The 22,941-nt window shown below is 42.1% G+C and overlaps 1 protein-coding gene across 7 annotated transcripts in view; it reads left to right on the forward strand.

The window, feature by feature from the left end:
• The window catches only part of PALS2 (protein associated with LIN7 2, MAGUK p55 family member), a 704,871-nt gene that overhangs the window by 571,479 nt on the left and 110,451 nt on the right, over window positions 1-22,941 (forward strand). For all 7 annotated transcript variants that reach the window (XM_069211397.1, XM_069211395.1, XM_069211396.1 and 4 more), the window contains one exon: window positions 22,028-22,189. In XM_069211397.1, coding sequence (XP_069067498.1) covers window positions 22,028-22,189 — 162 coding nt within the window. The remainder of the gene's footprint in view (window positions 1-22,027; window positions 22,190-22,941) is intronic.

Raw genomic sequence — 22,941 nt, forward strand, 5'->3', positions numbered from 1 at the left:
ACCGAGATCATCTGCGGTGTCCCACAAGGCTCCTCGCTCAGCCCGACTCTCTTCAATGTCTACATGAGCCCCCTCGCCGACATCGTACGCAAACACATCAACATCACCTCCTATGCAGACGACACTCAGCTGATACTTTCCCTCACCAAGGACCCCACTGGTGCCAAGACCAACCTGCAAGATGGAATGAAAGATTTCGCCGAATAGATGAAACTCAGCCGTCTGAAACTGAACTCAGAAAAAACGGAAGTCCTCAGCCTCGGAAACACCCCATCCGCCTGGGACGACTCTTGGTGGCCCTAGGCACCGCACCTACCCCCTCAGACCACGCATGCAACCTCGGATTCATCCTGGACCCGCTTCTCACCATGACCAAACAAGTCAACACCGTATCATCTTCCTGCTTCCTCACTCTCCGCATGCTCCGAAAGATCTTCCGCTGGATCCCCGCCGACACCAGAAAAACCCACGCCCTCGTCACAAGCCGCCTGGACTACGGAAACACCCTATACACAGGAACCACCGCTAAACTCCAGAAACGTCTGCAGCGAATACAAAACGCCTCCGCCCGCCTCGTCCTCGACATACCCCACAACAGCCACATCTCCGCCCACCTGAGACACCTGCACTGGCTTCCCGTCAACAAAAGGATCACCTTCCGGCTCCTCACCCACGCACACAAAGCCCTCCACAACAAGGGACCCGAATACCTCAACCGTCGCCTCAGTTTCTACACGCCCACCCGTCAACTTCGCTCCGCCAACCTCGCACTCGCCGCCGTCCCTCGCATCCGCCGCACCACGGCAGGTGGGAAATCCTTCTCCTACCTGCCGGCCAAGACATGGAACTCCCTCCCCGCCAACCTCAGGACCACCCTGCATTCCAGAGGCAGCTGAAAACCTGGCTATTCGAGCAGCAGCAACCCCCCTTCCCCTAGCGCCTTGAGACCCTCACGGGTGAGTAGCGCGCTTTATAAATGTTTTTGATTTGATTTAAGATATGCAGCTGGTCGAGCGCCCCCTTCCACGACCAGGGCGCGAAAATAGCTTCATTGAAAACTGAGACTTATCTAACTAGCCAGATGTATTTACAAATTTACCTACTTCTTTCATGAAAGGGTCACCAAAAAGGTTACCCTTCGCAATGGGGCCTGCGTCTGACGTCAATAGTTCCCCCTACTTCAGATCTATCTTTATCAATAGAGACCTGCGCCTCTTTGTAGAAATTGCGCAATTTGCATTTCCTAAAAATATGTTATCTCTCGGAACCCAAACCCGAAAGTCCCTCAGGGTATAAAAAGGAGCTGGAGACCTTTGCGTCCTCCGGATATCAAGAATTTTTGCCAGTGGACCAATGATATCCAGCAGTTTATCGCGGCATGCTCACCAAGATCTATTGATGCCCTTCTTCAGATCTTTGATAAACGTGGCCAGAAAAGTTGCCATTTTTTTGCATCTACCTCAGGGGTAAGGGCTGCTTTCCCTCAACAGTGGTCTATAGTGTTCGGCTCTAAGACAGCTCTGTACTTCTTTGTCTAAAAGCTTACGCAATCTAGCAGCTATATAGGATGCCGCCCTATGGGCAGGTGTCCATTCCTCCTGTCGTGGATGTAGGAGCCCGTCAGAGTTTAGCATTGTCTGAATTTGACTCTTTTGGGTCAGGGTCCAGATTGTTAGATCCCTCGTTTGGGAGGGCTCCAGAAGGTCCCCAAGGTCTGCCTTTATCCCCATCCTCATCAGAAGTATGAGGTGAGTCATCCGGTTGCCTTGGAGTGGGCGAATCAGAAATATAGGAGGGACCTTTCCTGTGGCTTAGGTCACTGGTAGTAGAGACGAAGGCCTGGGAATTTGTAAAAGCCTTTTTTAGGCACGCAAAGGCATCTACATAAACTCCTGTCTTCTGAGCGTACTTGCGTTTGGAGTCTACGATTGGTGTGGTCGATTCCCCTGGAGGTAAGGAGTCCTGGGGCCCTTGGGAGTCTTCCCTCTGTTCAAGGGGTTTTTGCCACTGGACCCGGAATTGCCGAATTTTCCTCTTCTGGGGTGCAACCACCTGTGAGACCGCCTTATAAATGGAGACATCCATTATTTTACAGAACTGATCATTAGTAGGAAGGTACGTATCCTCCTCCTCCTTCTCCTCCTCCTCTTTGTAGTAGTCATTAATGTTCTCCATACTGAAGTTTTCAAACAGGTTAGTGAAATTATAAAGTAGGGATGTCCCCTGTAGAGTGTTGCCCTGAAAGGGCTTATTGATCGAGCCCTGCAGCCCTGGGACTAGAGCTCCCTTTTATTCTTAGGGATTGATATTGGTCTGGGCCAGTCCCGTTTTTAAACTTGACCTTACCTGTAAAACGGGTGTTCTGCTCCAGACAGTGGTTCTGTAGATCTCAAGTTAACTAAACAATGCATTTCAGCCCCGGTAAGCGACCTGCCGCACGCTTCTCACCGTTCCTCAGCAAGTGGTGAATGACACTCTAGTAGTTGAAGGAATGGATGCAACCTGATTGGTCATCTTGATGTTAGTTTTCCCTAGTACCCTTGGGAAATGTAGTTTTTGTTTTGAATGTTTAATGCAGCTGGATGTAATAAAGTAGAGAAAGGTATGCCTTATCCTCGCCTTCGGTACTGATATAGAATTGACTCTACATTTAGTATCTGCAGTGAATGCTGAAACTTGCGGTTGAAATCAATTTTCTTCACAGACTACAAAAGCACCATGCAAAGAGACCCCCACTCCCACCATGCAGATTGGCTCCCTGTCGGAATTTTCACTGTGAATCACTATTGGAATATAAGCTGTTCATCTGGTGCGTAGTCATCTAGTCAAATACAAATGACACACATATACTCCAGTGTCCCATGTACTTTAGATGTGGAAAATGTACATTATCGAGAATGGGTTGTATTTCACAGATGACGACTGATAGTCTGCCAATACACCAGAGGTGCAGTTACAGGCCTGTATCCACCAATCACATCAGGCATGGGTGTGGGCGGCAGTACCACCCTAAATTTGTACTAGAAATATTATTTGGTTCATTCCATAGCAAGTACATTCTTGACTGTGCTGCACAGTGCTACAAGATCATAGGGCACTTCCGGAGGATTTTTAGAATGTCAAGTTACCCTGCCTAAAAATACGAACCATGCTAGCAAAACCAAACAGTGTAAAGCAGTACAGCTTTTCCAAGTTATGCCACGAGTACTCTTGCACTTTGCCCTTTCTACAGTAAATAGTGTATCAATATTTTTATACCCCTAACTTTTCAGTTGCTTTTACCTTTAACACTCTTTGGTTGAAACAGTTTATTTTTCAAATCAGTTATTTTGAGCTCTTCAGTCATTTATCTTTGCTCACAGCAGTCCTCATTTTTAGTGACATTAGCCAGATTAAAATAAACTTCCTATTTCATATGTTAATTTGTCATGTGCATTACCTTTTGAATTTTCACCTTTTAAACTTAAACATATAACCTTTCAATGCATTGGTCTGTTGTATGTAAGCACTCCTAAAGGTATATAGTATATACAGGCATTAAAAATTGGATTCATTTAAATCTCATACTTTCCTTTATGATTGGTGTTTTAGGATTCCTGGTCTGCAATGAAACGGAAATTAGGACTACACCTCACCTATTTAAAATGTTACTATGTCTGTCATTAGCGAAGACCTTTTGATTTTACTATTATATTTAGTAATATACTCACTCACCTGTTGTGCTCTTAGCCATCACGCTCCATCCTTTGTCTGACTGTTGTCATTCACATTTTCGTCTGGCCACTATAGTATACAGCATGAGCAGAGAGTCAAGACAGTTCAGCCATTGTGAATGATGGCATTGTGCGCTTTCACAAAATTTACATCTGCACTTAAATAGTTACCTTCATTGCCAAACCCTAAAATGGCAATGTGTGTTTTTAGAGACCAAAAATGGTTTTGCTTTTAGCCATGTATCTTTTTTTTTTATACAAATATCTATTCAGGAGAATCTGGCAGCGCATCCAGCAAAAATAATTAACAAAACCCATGGCAAAGCTAAAATACTGGCAGCCAACACCAGACACATTGGCCACCTAGTATTTATTTTTCATCTGCTTTGCTCTCTTGTACTTACCTAAAGTAACATGTCTGCCATTTTGGAATTGACAAAGATTCATAAAGCAGAATTCCTTAAGAGGGAATTGTGTGCTGGCTATGAGCTTTAGGCCAGTCTATAACTAAGTTACTAATAAATCTGTTCATTAGATGTGGTATATGTTCATATTGCTGGGAGAAGACACTCACACTAAGTGTCCTAATTTTGTGTTGTAACGGATACCTTTGTCAATCAAGGCTTTGAAATCTGTGATATTGTAATGCCATTGTTGCTTTAGATTTCATCGAATCGCTGTAAACATTTATGGGCAATTGTACTGTTTAGTTTTAGTTTAGTTTTATGGACTTAAGGAGCGCGTAGTTACCCTAAGGCATCCCAGCGCTAACATAACATGACTACTGCCAGAGACAAGGAAGATCCAGAGAAATGAGCAATAAAAAAGGATATTTTTTAGTTTCTTACTAAAAAGCCGCTCTGAGGGTTCATGACGGAGCTCAGAGGGAAGAGCATTCCAAAGGCAGGCAGCCTTGATGGAAAAGGAGTTGGCTCCCCAGGCTCTCTTGAACCGAGAGATATTAACATGTCGGAAGGAAGAAGATCTCAGACTTCTGGAGGGGGAGTAGACAAGGATCCATTTTCTAAAGAACATCGGAACCTTATCATGGAGAGCCCTGTGAACAATGCACAAGGCTTTAAAATGAATGCACTGCTTGATAGGGAGCCAGTGGAGTATTGAAAAAGCCGGCTTCGCAGACAGATGTCTGGGAAGATCAGTGAGAAGCCTGGCTGCTGCATTCTGCACTGTCTGCAACTTCTTTATCACAGAGGCTGGGGAACTGAGAAACAGACAGTTCCCGTAGTCAAGGCGGGAAAGAATCAGGGTTTGAATAAGGATTCTTCTGGCCGTGGAAGGTAGAAGGTTAAAGATCTTCCTAAGGACTCTTAAGAGGCCAAAACATGTAGAAGAGACTTTGTTAGCTTGAAAATCCATAGTCAAGCAAAAATCCAACCAGAAGCCAAGGCTTTTTACCTGAGCTTTGGGAGGAGGAAGATTGTTAAAAGCTTCTGAGTACGATGAGAGGGGGGAGGCTGGAGAACCATTACCTAAGACAATAACTTCAGATTTTCCATCATTAAATTTAAGTTTAGATTGAATCATCCAGTCTCCAATGTCCTTCATACAGCAAGAAAGATTGGCCGCGGATGAGTCCCCAGAGCTAGATAGCGATACCACAAGCTGGGTATCGTCGGTATAGGTGACCAAGGAAAAGTTATAAGGAGCAATCACTTTAGCCAGTGGGGATAGATAAACGTTGAAAAGAGTCGGACTCAGGGAGGAGCCCTGAGGGACTCCACAAGTCAATGGAAAAATCTCAGACAAAAAGGCTTGATCCAAAACTTGAAAAGATCTTCCTTTAAGAAAGGCAGAGAGCCAAGACAGGTCTGAACCTCCTATCCCTAATTCAAAAAGCCTGCAGCAGAGAAGATTGTGATGAGGGAATCCGGATATTCAGTCAAGCAAAAAGAAATTGGCCCGCGGGGCCAAATTTATCTGAACAATGTCTTGTCTGCAATATATTTGTGGCTCAACATCAAATGAAGGCAAATGATCCTCAGTTCATTGTTTTGTTAAATTCATTGATTATGCTTTTCTCTCTTGAAGCATATTGATGAAATGGAGCAAACTAATGCATTTTCAATTTCTTTAATTTAACGGTCATGCCAAATATTTGATCTAAACATTTAATAAATGTAACAACCAAAACCTTATCTGAAGGCATATGGCATTAAATTGCTATGAAAACCTGACTGGTGCCTGTATAGCTTCTATACGTTTCTGTATCACACATTTTACAAACTTAATGGACAAGACTAGGTATTAAATTAATTCACACGATTTGAACAGCTATAGAAGAAAGTATATTCCCAAAATTGCAGTGGCTAATGCATATTAGCTCCTTTAGGCATAGGGCAACAACCTGATCTTTTATGGCTTTTAGACTCATAAGACATAATTTAAAAATGACTGTAATCAGTCCGGGTATTGTTAAAACATTGCACATAGCTGATTGGTTTTAACGATTATAACTAGATTTAATAACTTTAGCTCGTAATATTAAGCTAGTGTGTGTTGTTGGTACTAGTACCATACATACTAGATATAGTACATATGATACTATATTTTCTACGTTTTAACGTAACTAAAGCATTAAAGTAGAACTGAACAGTTTAATAGGTTTCACTAGCACAAAGGAAGTCATTGCCTTTTCACAGCAAATAATCATGCACAGACAAATACTAAATACTAAAAAAATAAAAAAAAGTCTTGCAAAGCTAGTTCGATTTGAGAAGCAAATCAGCTTCATAAATCATACTTTGTTTCTTCACAAAGTGTGATGGGGGAAAAAAGTGAAACCAGCACCACAGTCTGAGTAGGATTTGTTCCCTGGCCACGTGCTGCAAAGAGGATAATAATAAACCGACTTCTTCAAAGTACCCAAATGAAGAAGACTTATATCAAGAGCAGGAAGTTTACTTTACAACAGGAAACAGATGCACAGAAGGCTTACTGACCATGGTCCTTGGGACAAATATATAGCCTCTTAGGATGTGCAAATACCTCTACTTTGAGCATCTCCACTACAGGAATGTTCTTTTACACACTGAATCCAGTCCAGAAAACATCTGCAAGATCTCATCAGTTCATCATGAAAAACAGCCTGAGACATCTTTTTAAGAATCTATCATTATCATTGCCCCTTTTTGTCAGATTCAAAGGTTAGATCTCTGATGAAGGTTTAGTAGGTCTTCATCGCAGACTGCATTCAGTAGTTGCAACTGCTGCTTAGTTCAGTTAGCCTACTTTCAGTAACCGTACTCTGATAGAGAATTTGCAAAGTAAAACAGAAGAGTAACACCAGCTTCTTTAACAGTTGGAGCTGATACAGAAATGTTTTGGTAAGAAAGTACAGTGAAAGAAATTACAAAACTAAATGCTATTCTTCTAGGTGGCAAAAATACAGCTATTTGTCTAATCCTAGAAAGAAGTGTACAAAAATGCCATGAGAGCATGATTTGAAGGGTGACACCACCAATCACTAAAATGAGGCCCATATTGGAAATTATATCTGAGCCATCTCCTCAGCTCACAAAAGTAGTGGAGATATTTCTTACATTGTGTTTTACATTCTTTGTCTTAGAAAATGGCCAGAGCAGCAAACAACTATGATGTTAAGGAAACAGTGTACTTATTACCTAATTAAAGAAACCTTGACGTGATGACTCAGGTGTTTAATGTTTGACACTTATGCCTACACTGATCTAAAGATATGTTCAAATTCCAGCAGAACATGAAGTCCTTCATTCATCTGGAGTCAGTTATAGTAACAGATGGATAGAAACAGCTCTATCAAAACTGATTATTGTTTTTATCAGTATTATTGGTATGCAATCTTTCCCAATCGATCTTCACCCCCCAAAAATGTTACCACATATAATGTTACCACTCGGGTAAGTAGCACAAAGGCCTTTTTTAGTACTTTACTACGCTGCACTTTACTGCATAGGTATTTATTTAAATGGTTATTATTCCGTTTGAGAAAGGTGGGGATTTATGGGCTATGGGATGGATAATGGTTCAGGGTGATAAAGGATATAAAGGGGTTTTTAGAGTTCAAGGGTTTTGGGAATGGATCTCTCTTCAGGGTCACCCCCAGACTTTTTGCCTTCCTCCTATTTATGCTGGATAGTTGTTCTTGTTGGCCTTAGGACTCTGTGCGCTTTACCACGGCTAACTAGAGCTAAAGTGCATGTGCTCACTCCTTAAAACATGAGACAATTGGCATATACCTAACTAGCATATTTAATTTACTTGCAAGTCCCTTGTAGAATGGTATACCATATACCCAGGGCCAAGTAGATTAAATGCTACCAGTGGGCCTGCAGTCCTTATTGTTCCACCCAGTTAAGCGGCCCTCTAAAACTTGCCCCAGGCCTGCCATTACAGCCTGAATACCGTGTCACACTGCCATTTTGATTTGGCATTTAAAATATCTTGCCAAGCCATATACCCCCCTTTCGTTACATATAAGTCACCCTTAAGGTAGGCCCTAGGCAGCCCATAGGGCAGGGTGATGTGTAATTAAAAGGTAAGACATGTACTTTTAAGTTTTATATGTCCTGGTAGTGAAAAACTACCAAATTTGTTGTTCACTACTGTCTTATCCAGGTGACTGGTTGACACCTGTTAGGTAAAAGTCAATAAGGATGCTCAATGAAGGACCACATGCCAATTATGAATGCAATTTACCTTTAATAGAATTTCAGTAGAATAAGAATAGCAATGAAAAGCATCTATTTATATATGAGTACACTACAAAGAGCATCTATGCATATATATAAGCAAAGAGTTCATTGACAGATATAAGCTTTGATTAACAGTATACCAAAATGCATCATACTACGAAGTTCAGGAAGCAAAATATAAATGAGTTGAATACTTCAGATAAGCTTTGATTTACTGCAGACCAAATTGCACGTTTCAATGACTGCAGCAGGCTCACACTACGATGTTCAGAAAGCAAAATATAAACGAGCTGAATACTTCAGATTATAACCACAGTGCAAGCATAATAATCAATCACAATAATAGAGCAGAGAAACAAAGGCCTTTCAACCCTGTGTGGAACTTAACTTAGTCCACGAAATGCTGGGAAGCCCTCTACCGCCTGCTTGGACCTCTCTCCCCCTCAAGCGTCACGGTCTCTGAACAGCACACAGGGAGGCGGCGCTGGGCCATGGCAGCTTTCACAACCCCATCTGTGAGCTTCAAATCCCTCACCTGCACTTCAGTGCTTAAATAACTTGAAGCTTGGATTCTATCTCTTTCTGGCATTTTCTAGCTATGTTATCAGCATTTGTCTCTTGGCTGCTCTGCCCTTCCCCAGCCTTTGTTTTCATTCCGTCCTCTCCCTGCACTCTCGTTCTCAAGGTTGAGATGGAGATTCCTACACAAACAAGCTTGAAAATAACATCATGAACTTTTCCACGTTGTTCTGGGGTTTCAGCAGGCATCACGCTCATCTACACAGCTCAAGCTAATTAACCCTTCGTGTCACAATGTCTTCCGCACCTTTCCCTATACTGATCAACTACTGTGAGGCCGATCCCTCTTATAGGATAACATTGAGGATTCCTTATTATATTTTATAAGCTGTAATTCCTAAGAGAGACGCAGTAGATGCATCATTTTTGGTACCTATGAACTTGTAATGATAAACATTTTTTAATGTTAAAGTCACATGTATCATTACAAGTTTGAAAATGCCACTTTTAGAAAGTTGACATTTCCCTGCCCTTAGCCCTTTGTGCCTGCAGCCTGTCTTGGGTCACTTGACTGGGTGTAGCTGACAGACTTTGTGAATTCCTCCCAGACAGTTACTCAATAATGAAATTAGCTGAGCCTCAAACACCATTAACTGGCTTGATTGAGGGGGGGGTTAGCGGGCATAAGCACAGCCCTACCTGCACCTGAATAAGATGTGCACTGTTTCCTCACACTAGGACAAGGTTCCCTGTATTGTCAGGGCAGCTTGGAGCAAGGGCAGGGGAAGCGGGAAACTCCCAGAACTTCAAAGAACCTTTCCGGAAATTCTCCCACCTTCTGGGAGCAGGGTATACAAATAAGGCTCTCAGACCCACTCTTCAGTTCACTACTGGACCTGCGGAAGGACTCTGAGGACTGCCTGCTGCTGTGACCTGCACTGCTGTGTGAACTCTGCCAGACTGCTGCTGTACCTGGAAGGACTGTTTTGTTGCCTGGGGCCAAACTTGATCCCTCAGACCAGCCCTGCATCTACATCTGCACCCAGGTGTTTCAGAAGTGACTGTAATGGCTAGTTTGCTGGCCTCCTGTTACGAGCTGAAGGGACATAACAGGCTCCCACCATCTTGAACCCATACCACGACCTAGCCAGAGTGACTCCTGAGGGTTACTGTCTACGTTCTATCACCTAAGCAGGAACATCCATCAAGGTATTGTTTAGTGTATCCTGGCTTTTGTGTTGGAAATGGCCCTCTTCAGGGTCACCCCCAATCTTTTTTGCCTTCCTCCTCATATTTTTCCTGGATATTTTTTCTTGTTGGCATTAGGACTCTGTGCACTTTACTGTGCTCGCGCTTGTGCTCTCTTCTTAAAATATGGTGCAACTGACATTTACCTGATTGGCATATCTAATTTACTTGCAAGTCCCTTGTAGATTTGCATTCCATATATCTAGGGCATGTACATTAAATGCTACCAGTGGCAGCGATGTGGAATTCCTATTGCCAGACGCCCAGGACATATTGTTTGGGGTCAAGGGCAACAAGTTTTCATGTTTATCTTTTCCTTGGGACAAGGAGGCCCAACCCCCTGCAGCACAAACCCTTTGGCTGCCAGTTTAGACAGAAGGAACTGTCTGCAGTTGAGGTGATGTGATGTTAATGCTGTTCGAACTTGTATTTATGATTCATTAATGAAAACCCTTCATTGTTAGGAACGTTTTAAGGTCACAGTGCACTACTGACAGTGGTTACAGATTTTTTTTTTTTTACATGTTTGAAACGTTTAACAATATGACGCTAAGTATAATACTCCCAGGATGCTCTCTGATTGAATGCAAATATTTGCAGCAGCTTTTAAACAAGAGTTATGATTCTTTGCTTTCAAAATAAAATGTTCAGAAAAAATGCAAGTAGGAAAAAAAATGTTTCGCTACTATGACATTTTTGGTGCTGTTTCTCTGAAGTGTCATTTAGTAAAATGTGTTGATGCATGCTGGTATTTTCCAAAAATATTCCTGATGGAAAATCAGTGTAACCATTTTCGAAAAGATTGTAGGAAGCATGAAAATAAACCAGCACTGGCAAAGCCAACCGATCTGATATTTGTTTTGTTTTTGTCAATGCATGTCTTGTTTTGACATGGCTTTTGTAACACTTTATTGTTGTGGGAGTTGTCAGCCATCACCATTGTAACAAACTCTGGCAAAAAGAAAAAAAAAATAGTTCTCAAAAAGCACACATTGCCACCAGTGGCGTAACAAAGGCCCTGCAGCCCCCCTACAGGGAACTCACTAAGCAAAGCACCTACCCTGAGTGAGTCTGGTGGGGGGGCGGGAGGGGGTTAGGGGGGAGCCTCCACATTATTTGCGGGGGACCCTGCACTGATCTGCACAGTAGTTCCTTGCACTGAACAAAACTACTTTGTATGCCAATATGCTCCTTGTGGAAGCGCAGAATGCGATCATTCACAATAAAGCCAGCTGATAGAGAGAGAAATAGAACTTTAATAAAAACAAAATGTCCTTGTTAATGCCAGACCTAATTAGGGACCCAATTGTTAAAAAAAAAAAAAAAAAAAAAAAAGTCACAAAAATGCACCCATGATATTGGTCTTTGAATTAGTGGTGTTCATGAATGCACAAGAACTTACAGAAGTAGACCAGGAAATCGTACTCCTAGAAAATATTTTTTGACTGTATTTTAGCACAAGCAGATATGCATGTGTAGATTAGCTCATGTGAAAATATATTGAGCATTTACAAGTTCACTTTCCCTCCAACCACTTTTTTTTCCCAACTCTGAAAGAACCTCTACTTCTGCCATTGTCAGGAGTAAACTTCCAACCTTTCTTATTATGGGAAACGATTCGAGAAGAGCTGGTGAAAACCCTTAAAACATACAAGTTAGTAGGTTTGCAGACTCAAAGCCATTCCAGCCCTGGAACTACTACTGCTTCCTCCAGCCCCAGTATGTAGATCTGCAGAAAAGTGCCAAAATAAATTGTTAGTAGGGATTGAAACTGCAAGTATTCAAGCCTTACTATAGTAGTAGCCCTGGCCTAATCATAGAGGCTATTATCAGAGTGCTTACATAATGGGATTGCTGCCAAAATTTGTCATTGCACTACATAGCATCAAAGGGACAAGTCGATTTTTTTACAGGACAAGTAGATTTAAGAAGCAACCTGTCCCATGGACAAGTAAATACTTTATTAAATTACATACCCCTGCCAGTGGGGCTGCAGCTCTTATTGTGCCACTCACTTAAGTAGCCCTCCACGTTTTCTAGGCCTGCCATTGCAGCCTGAATGCAGTTTTGCCACTGCCATGCCGGCTTGGCATTTAAAACCTTTGCCAAGCCATAAAATCCCCTTTTTGTTAGATATAAGTCACCCTATGGTATGCCCTAGGTAGCCCATAGGGCAGGGTGATGTGTAAAAGAAAGGTAGTGACTGTACCTTAAGTTTTTACATGTCCTAGTAGTGAAAAACTCCCAAATTAGTTTTTCACTGCTTTAAGGCCTACCACCCTCATAGGATAAAATCAGGGATTCCTTATTACATTTAATAAGCTGTAATTCCTGATTGAGAGGAATTAGATAGGTCATGTTTGGTACCTATGAACTTGTAATGAGAAACTCTCTTTAGTAGAAAAGTTGAATTTGTCTTTACAAGTTTCAAAATGCCACTTTTAGAAAGTTCGAATTTTCCTGCCTTTGTGACTGCAGCCTGTCATGACTGGAGTGACTTTTGGAAGTCCTGGGTGCAGATGTGGATGTAGGGTTCAAAAGCAGGGCTGGCGTCAGAGGGTTCAAGGCAAGCTCCAGGCAGCAAAGTAGTCCTTCTAAGTACAGCAGCAGTCTGGCAGAGTGCACATTAGGTCACAGCAGGAGGTCGTCCTCAGACTCCTCCCGAAGGTCAAGTAGTGAACAGAAGAGTGGGTCTGACAGCCCTATTTTTATACCCCGATGCCCTGCTCCCACAAGGTGGGAGAAGTTTTTGGAAAGGTTCTTTGAAGTTCTGAGAGTTTCCAGCCTCCCCTGGCTCTAAGCTGGCTGCACTGACAATACAGGGTCGTTAGCCCTATTTTGAGGAGACAGGGCACACACAGTTTATTCCAGGTGCAAGTGGGGCTGTGCTTAACTGCCGTCCCCCCACAATCAAGCCAATTACTGGCCCATTGAGGCTCAGCTAATCTCACTATTATGCGACTGTCCAGGTCACTACTTAAGTCCAGCTACATAATGGTAACTCTGAACCTAGGCATGTTTGGTATCAAACATGTCATAATCATACCCCAATACTTTTGCCAGTATTGGAAGTATGGTTCCGTCCACTTTAGGGGCTTCTTAGAGGACACCCAGCATTGCTCCTACCACTCTTCTGGGGTTTTCCGGGCAGCCCAAGCTGCTGCCACCACTCAGACAGGTTTCTGCCCTCCTGCTGCTTGAACAGCTCAAGCCCAGGAAGGCAGAACAAAGGATTTCCTTTGGGAGAGGAGGGGTAACACCCTCTCCCTTTGGACATTAGTGTTACATGGCTTGGGAGAGGTAGCCTCCCCATCCCACTGGTATGCTTTGAAGGGCACATTTGGTGCCCTCTTCATAAACCAGCCTACACCGGTTTAGGAACCTCCATTCCCTGGTCTGGTGCAAAACTGACAACGGAAAAGGGAGTGACCACTACCCTCTCCCATCACCACCCCAGGGGTGGTGCCCAGAGCTCCTGCAAAGGGTCCCTGGGTTTTGCCATCTTGAATCCAAGGTTGGCAGGCCCTCTGGGGGCATCTGAGTGGCCAGGTCAGGCAGGTGACGTCAGAACCCTCTCCTGACCAGTCCCCCTTTCAGGGCTATTTAGGGTCTCTCACCTGGGTGGGTCCTCAGATTTGGTTTGCAAGATCCCAGCAGGACTCCTCTGCAAACTCTACTTTGACTTCCAGCCATTGGAACCGTGACAGGACCCTCCAGGAACCCACAATCTGCATGCACAACAAAGACTCTGCTTGCAACATAGTTTCCACAGCACCTTCCAGCTTCTGCAACATTTCCCTGGCTGTGCATCCTCTGAGGGCGACAAGTCTTCAGTCTGCATGAGAAGGAAGAAGGTATCTCCCTTGGAGTGAGGCAGTCACTCTGACCAACAGCGTGGATCCTGCATCACGGATGGTGGTCCAGTGTAGTCCTCTTGGCCCTCTCAGCCAGCTGTCCAACTTTGGTGGAGGTTAGCCCTTGCCTTCCCACGCAGAACAGAACCCCTGTGCACTGCGTCTCTTGCAGCTGCCAAGGCTTGTTTGTATCTCCTCCAAGGGATCTCCAGTCTCTGTCTAGCCCTAGCCCCCAGCACTCCTTCCTGTGATGCACAGCCCTCTGCCTGCCTCTCCTGCGGCGTGGGACCTTGTTCCAGTAGAGCTGCATGGGCTCCTCTGTAACTCCTGGTTCCTCGTCCAGTGGGTCTCCTGTGGGGGCTGCATCTTCTCCTTTGGACTCTGAGCCTTGCTGAGGGTCCCTGAAGTAATTTGGATGCAGGAAACCAGGAAATAGTCATCTGTATTTATTGAAGAATTATTCTAAACCAAGAAAAGGAAACTCCAGCCACTCCTGCTCTGCTCCTTCACCAACTGTCCACACCAACATTCCAAACAGTCCCATTGATGGAGCAGGGGCGGCCGGAAGAAACCAAGTAACATGTTACAAATAAACAAAGAGTAAAACAATGAAATACATTTACACAAGTAATATGATACATTTTAAATACATGAAAGTTATTTTTTCCTTACGTATTCTTAACACAATACCACACCACCTTCCTCTTCCAGAAAAATAAAAATATATGCATCTACATTACTTGACTTTGACAATTCTATTGAGATTCCACACACGACCATCCTCTAATTTAACAGCACCACTGTAAACTTCAATAACTTTAAAAACTCTACTAAAGTGAGATTGCCCTCCTGTAATTTTCCCCGGTAACTTGACCTTTACAAAATCACCCACCTCAATATGTAACTCTTTTACAGATTTCCTCAAATCATACACTTGTTTTCTTTTCTCCTGACACGACAAATGTTTGCTCCTTGCTGAATCTCTCCTAATTTCATAATTGAGTTGTTCCTTAGTATAAACTTTAACCCATGGAGGATACACCATAGTATGTGGTATACGTTTCTTGAACATGACAAAAGGGGATTGGCCCGTGCTAGTGTGTGGCGTGAACCTATATTCCTCCACCTTCTTCTTAATCATGAATTCCCAATCACACCCTAACTGATTTGCCAATTGAATAGTCTCCTTTAATGTCCTGTTAAAACGTTCCACCATCCCATTTGTCTCAGGATGGTACAAGGCACTCTTTCTATGCAAAATCCCTCTTTTACTTAAAAACTCACGCATAAGTCTAGATGTGAATTGAACCCCATTATCAGTCATAATGGACCTGGGATTACCTTCTTTACTAAAAACATCTGTGAGAAATTCTACCACAGTCAAAGAGGACACTTCTGAAGAGATCATGATCTCTGGCCACCTAGAAAGCTCATCCATAAGAACTACAACAAATTTTGAATGTGATTTATAGTTCAATGGTCCTAGGATATCAATAGATACTGAGTCCCACACTTCATTAGGAGCTTTCTTGAGTATCATAGGTTGAGTTCTAACTTTCAACGACTTATCTGCAACATTACACTCCACACAATCACGTACTTTTCTTTCAATATTTAAGTCCATACCCGGCCACCAGTATACTCCTCTCAGTCTTTCTTTAGTTTTACAAATCCCATGATGACCACTATGGGCAAAATCCATGATGCGCTCACGCAAGTTACACGGGGGAATTAACCTTTCTCCTCTCAATACTATCCCATTCTGAATGGACAATTCATGCCAAATTTTACTATAATTCTCACTCATATTCTCATTTTTATTTAAGACCCGTCCATCCAAAAGTAAATCTCTGACACGGGAAAGATTTACATCATCCTTCATTCCTTGTAACCATTCATCCTCTGTAACACACCCATCAGTGACAGCACACACCTTAACATCCTCGTCAACCCACCAGGAATCATCAGAGTCATAACCATCCCAATCAACATTCTTCATTCTAGATAAACAGTCCGCTGCTTTGTTTTCACACCCCGGAACATACCTCACATCAAAATGGTAATCCTGTAATCCAACAATCCACTTACAAATGCGACCCGAAACATTATCCAACCCCTTTTTCTCAAAGATCTCACGTAGAGGTTTGTGATCAGTGCATACTTCAAACTTGACTCCCCACAGAAATTGTTTAAATTTTCTTACAGCCCAGAAAATTGCTAATGCCTCTTTTTCGATAGTCGAATATTTACACTCCGCACCACGTAAACTACGAGACGCAAATGCAATTGTATTAATTTTATCCTCATTAAACTGTCTTAAAACACATCCTAATCCTTTCTCAGATGCATCTGTGGTAATTGAGCAAGGTAGACCTGGTTGAAAACTATTAAGAAATTGAGCTGAAGACAAACCCATCTTTAAATCTTCAAATTCTCTCTGACACTCAGAGTCCCAGTTAAATTCAGATCGGTTCTTAAGTAAACTCCTAATAGCACAGGTTCTTTTAGCCAAATCAGGAATGAACTTAGCATAAAATTCCACCATACCCAAAAAAGACTGTACATCAGATTTACTTTCAGGTGCTGCTAGCTTTATAATGGTATGAACTAACTCCTCTTTAGGCTTTACTCCTTCCGCAGAAATTATGTGACCAAGATAGGAGATTTCTGTTCTAAAAAACTTACACTTCTCTTTTTTTAAGGTTATCCCCTTGTCTCGGAAAATGTTAAGCACACACCTGACAGATGTTCTATGCTGTTCAAAAGTATCTGAAAAAACAAGAACATCGTCCTGAAAAAATTTCACAAAAGGCAAATCACCTAATAACCCATTCATCAGCCTTTGAAAAACGGATGCCGCCGAACATAAGCCAAACGGCATCCTGTTGAATTTAAAAACACCAAAAGGAGTGATAAATGAAGTCAACAATTTAGATTCTTCGCACAGTGAAACCTGATGATAAGCTGAGCTGAGATCCAAAGTAGTGAAGAAACGAGCATTGCCCAAAGAACTTATCATTTCTGTAATGTTAGGTAAGGGAAATCTGTCCTCAACTATTTCTTTATTCAAATTTCGCAAGTCTATGCAAAGCCTAATATCTCCGTTGGCTTTAGAAGCAACTACAATTGGGGCCACCCATTCTGCAGCTTCCACCTTCTCAATAATATTTTCCAATTCTAATCTCTGAAGTTCCACCTTAACCTTGTCTCTTAAACTAAAAGGTATGTTCCTAACCTTACATGCTACAGGAATAGCTTCTTTTTTCAACACAATGCGGTGCTTGTATCCTTTTACACACCCAATCTTACCGGAAAAAACTTCAGGAAATTCATTCATAAGATCATCACTACCAGAGCAGACCTTTTGAACCTGAACTTGTGGAACCGCATTAGGGTTCAATACAATATTAAGTAATTTCTGATGGGGCCAACCCAAAATGGTATTCCCTACTATGGGAACATAAATCTTCCCTTCAATGGTATTCCCTTTGAACATGATCTTAGCATCAAAATATCCTCTCAACTCAATAGGTTTTCCCCCATAACTAAAAGGCAAAACATCTGGGGGTTGAAGAGTAACCTTGTTCTCAAAATGTTTTAAAAAATCTGACTGTGAAATCAGAGTCAATTTTGCACCTGAATCCATCATCATGGAAACCTTGACCCCATTAACATCAACCACATCAATAGGATATTCACATCGTACCTTAGCAATACAGTTTACATCATTTACAACTTGTAAAATGAATGATCTTTCTTCATCATTATCATCACTGCCCCCATCACCAACTTCATTCAACTTCACCACCCCTTTGTCTCCAGACTTACAACATCTAGCAAAGTGCCCTTTTTTACCACATTTTTTACATAACACCTTAAATGCTGGGCAATCTTTGCTATTGGCTAAGTGTGATGATGAATTACATCTATAACATAACAGTTTAGTTTTCGACGGACCAGAGTGTTTTTTAGTTGGCAACCTCGTCTCAACAATCTGAACAGACTTTAACGTATTCTTTGATTTTCTTAAATCTTCCACGCAGAGTTCTGAATGTTCAATTTGTTTTGCGACCATTAAAACCTCTTCCAAATTTGGATCACCTTTGGACCACAAGGCCTCTCTTATCTTGTCGCTTCTGCACTCCAACATAAATTGGTCTCTAATACGTTCCTCTACAGTGTCGCCAAACTTACACTGGGCCGCCAATTTGCGAAGATTTGTAACGAAATCTTCTACTGTCTCAGTTTCACCCTGTTTACATTTTCCAAAGTAAAATCTCTGTAATATAATTGACACTTTTGGTAAAAAGTGCCTATCTAATCTGAGTAATGTTAACTCAAACTCATTCAAGTTTGTATCCCCTTCTCCACCATCTGACGAATTGATAACAGGTAAATTCTCCAAAATTTCCTGTCCTTCTGCCCCAAGACAGTGTTGAAGAACAGAAGTCTTCCGGTCTGCAGACAAATTGCTCCCACAAACACGAATGTATGTTAGAAAGACCTTCTTCCACTTACTCCACGGTATAGATGGTTCACCAGGCAAAGGCAAAAAAAATGGAGGTGGTGCAATGTTCTGCATGCTTTCTTCTTCCAACAATAATATAATTTATCAACAAAAAAAAAAACTCCAATTCCCTCAAAACATGTATGCCTCTTTAACAATAATTGTCCCAAAAAAAAATATAGAACCAAAAAGTAATATATATATTTTGTAGCAGAGCCAGGTAAAATAAGAAAACCTTTCTCCAAAATATTTACAATGCTTAAATAAACAATTAAACAAAAGAAACTGCAGATTGTTAACAAAAATCAAACCTTAAAAAATATGCTCTAAGCTAAACCTTGGCCAGCAGCCAAACAAAATACACACGGCAATCCTTTTCTGTGCCGAGAAGCTTTGGCAAGCAGCCAGTAGAGACACGAAGTGTTGCCTAGCAACGTTAGTGTTGATCTGAGAAGAAATGTTGGCAGACAGCCAAAGCAGTCCTGTAATAGCTCTCTTCATAAACAAATGATCTCACACTTCCTTGCTCAAGTAATTGACACACACGGCAATCCTTTTCTGTGCCGGAGAAGCTTTGGCAAGCAGCCAGTAGAGACACGAAGTGTTGCCTAGCAACGTTAGTGTCGATCTGAGAGGAAACGTTGGCAGACAGCCAAAGCAGTCCTTCCTTGCGCAAGTAATTGACCCAAAGCCTGAATAAAATCAATAATGTACAGTGCTGGAGTTTCCATGTACCGGTGAAATAAAATCTGACACGTGGAACGTTGGCAGGCAGCCAAAGCCGGTCTGTAATAGCTCTCTTCTTACAACGGCAGCTGCTGTGGAATAAACTCTGACGCGTGGTCCTCCAGACTGAAAGTCTTCACCCTCGTCGCCAAAATTGAAGTAATTTGGATGCAGGAAACCAGGAAATAGTCATCTGTATTTATTGAAGAATTATTCTAAACCAAGAAAAGGAAACTCCAGCCACTCCTGCTCTGCTCCTTCACCAACTGTCCACACCAACATTCCAAACAGTCCCATTGATGGAGCAGGGGCGGCCGGAAGAAACCAAGTAACATGTTACAAATAAACAAAGAGTAAAACAATGAAATACATTTACACAAGTAATATGATACATTTTAAATACATGAAAGTTATTTTTTCCTTACGTATTCTTAACACAATACCACAGTCCCCCTAGGACTGCCCCTGTGGGTTGAGTCCTCCTGGAGCTTGTTGGTCCCCGGCAGCTTCACTTTTGCTTCACCACACTTCTGCCTTTGCAAAGGCTTGTTGGTGGCTCTTCCACTACACTGATCGACTGCAACCATCTATCTGGCCTGGGACGTCGACTGCATCTTCCAGGAACTCTTTGTCTGCACCAGGGCTGCATTCCTGACTATCTTCGTCCTACCGTCGACCAACTCCTGCATCCACAGCTGGGTGGGTATTAGCTTTTACTCCTCCTGGACTCTTCTGTGACTTCTGGACTTGGTCCCCTTCTTCCACAGGTATTCCTCTTCAGGAATCCGCCGCTGGTCTCTTGCAGTCTTTTCTGGGTGTTGCATTTTCTTCCTTTTGGGTGGTTTAGGGAAAATCTAGTAATTTACTCCTTTCCTCCTGGTCTCTAAGGGGCACTCTGGTACTTACCTTTGGGGTTTCCTAGTACCGCCAACTCCCCTCTATACATTCCACTTGCCTAGGTGGGGGTCCTAGGTTAGCATTCCATTTTTTAGTAAATGGTGTAGGCTCCCCCTAGGGTCACTATTGTCTATTGCTATTTGCACTGTTTTCTAACACTTTCTATGCCTATTAAAAGACCCTTTATTTTTGTAACACTGAATGTTTTCTTTCATGTGTGTAAGTGCTGTGTGACTACACTGGTATTACATGAGCTTTGCATGTCTCCTAGACAAGCTTTGGCTGCGTATCCACAGCTACCGCTAGAGAGCCTGGCTTCTACACACTGCCTACAGTGATAGGGGATCCCTGGTATAGGGTGTAAGTATCTCAGGTACCCACCACACACCAGGCCAGCTTCCTACATACCTTGTCCCCAGGCGTGCGATATAGGTGTCTTTTAGGTGCAAATTTTGGGTTTCAAATAATTTTGCATCACCATGCGCAGTATTCACGAAAATTCACAAATTTTGAAGTTTTTTTGCAAATTATTTGCAAAAATATTTGCAAATGTGAAATAAAAAAAAAAAACACTGACTTATTCTTTTACTAATTCATTCACTCATACAAGCACTTAGACTAATGCGTCCACTCACACACCCACTCACACTCATGCACCCTCTCAGACCCACTCATAGATCTATACACCCAGTTTCAGACTCACTCAGACACTTGCGTACCCACTCACAGATCCACTGACAGTCAGGCCCTGTGGCCAACCTGTGCTGCGCACGGCCAAAGGCCATGCATGGTGTGGGGTTGGGTGGTTAGAAGGGTTTGGCTGTAGGCACGGCCTTTGGTGGGGGTTGGAATAACACATAGTAATTAAAATGTATTTTATGTTGAGAAAAAAAAATATAGAAGTTCACTGAAAAAAAACAAAGGTTACAGATACATTATAGTTAGGTTCTGAAGCCATAGAAATTTAGCAGTTCTAGTTAGGGTTCTTTCCCATAGCTGTAACTTGCATGTTAAGGTAACTCGCGCCCCAAGGTAACTATAACTCACGCTTTTGCCATGCACAGGTAATTACTCTGCATATGATAACATTGATGAGATCTTGTATGGCATCTTTGATATTATCACTGCAACATTTGCAATAGAATTATTGATAAGACAACTGTGCATGGAAAGGTTGTGAGTTATAGTTACCTTAGGGCGCGAGTATAGTTATGAGCATGGAGAAGAGAGCAGAAAAGGATCTAAGGAGGGGAAGAAGAGTGTGTTTGATAAGGTTAGCACCAACAATACCTGTTTATTTCCTGTATCATAAAACATTGGATCCACTTCAGATTCAAGTATGCTTTGCTGTGGTGCGCCAAATGACTTTTATTCTCCAAAGAAGAGAGGAAGCAGTGCATGAACTTAAAATGAATGAGAGTTGTGCAAATACATTTCAAGGATTATTTGGGTACAGTACTGACCTTGTATCTAACCTTGTACACAGTACCTCTTCTCATTTTTCTGCCTCATTCATGATGATGTACATCCAGTGTGACTACCATTTGGTGCATTGTGCTGAATAGATTTTAGAGTGCAGTGAAGAAGAAAAACATTGGCAATTCTACAAGTCATTGATTCCTTAAACTCTGACTTTTTTGTTCATATTGTAGAAGTATCATTCATGAGTTCAGCTTCTGATGTCGCAAAGACAGTTCATGATTTCCTTTGCACTTAAGTTGTCACAAAAAGTGGTTATTCCCCGGGTTGCATCTATCTTGATTCGAGCATGTGACAGTAAAACCATTTTCCAAACCACTGTTTTGAATGGTAGAGGCTGGGCATGTGTGATACTTATTTAAATACAAACAATATGTGCATCATTTTTTTCAGAGTTCGACCGCCATGAAATTCAAATATATGAAGAAGTAGCTCGAATGCCTCCTTTCCAGAGAAAAACTCTTGTATTAATAGGTGCCCAAGGAGTTGGTCGAAGAAGCTTGAAAAACCGACTTATCGTCCTTTTTCCCTTGCGATTTGGAACTACAGTGCCATGTAAGTTTTCTGGGCAAGTGTCTTATCTCCCCAGTACCTAAATGCTGTGAAAAAATTAATACAATGAAAGAATGACAGCAATAGAAAGGCTGTCTATCAAAACATGTATGACTTGCAGGGAGTGGAATCTTACCTTGATTTCATAGGAGAAGCATTGTAGTTTAGTGTACTTGTTTTGAGTCATAAACTGTTTCTTTGCCAGTTCCACATCATGCCTTTACATTAACTTGTAGGATTCATCAGTGTGAGATCAGGACTTGATTTTTTTTAGTGTTGTGGCAAACATTGACATATGGTGTTATAGCAGGTATCAAAATGAAATGTAAAGGTTAAATGAACTTATCTCTGTGCCTTCAGTCTCTCTTTCTGTGTCTCCACTAAAGATAATGTAATGATACTGTGAAATTGAAGATAGTTCTGAAGATGATAGGATTTCTGGTGTTACAGTAGGTCTTTTCAGACTGAGTCAGATGGGTGGTCCATTTGTGAAATAACTCCCTCTTTATGATAGAGACTTTTAACCACATATTCTTTACCTTAGAATATTCCAGAGGCGTCAGACTGGATCCAGAAAATCTTTAGCAGTACTCTGTGCTCCAGTAGGTGGTACTGTTTGTCTCTGTGGTGGCGAGGTCTGCTTCAGAAGTCATGCCGCAGTACCTATATAAGCGCCACCCTGGAGCGCTGGCACCATTTCTTTCAACTGTTTTGTCGACTATTGTTGAACAAGTGCTGCTAGTGTGCTAAGGACA

This window comes from Pleurodeles waltl, chromosome 10 (genome assembly GCF_031143425.1).
Source record: "Pleurodeles waltl isolate 20211129_DDA chromosome 10, aPleWal1.hap1.20221129, whole genome shotgun sequence".
Lineage (NCBI taxonomy): Eukaryota > Metazoa > Chordata > Amphibia > Caudata > Salamandridae > Pleurodeles > Pleurodeles waltl.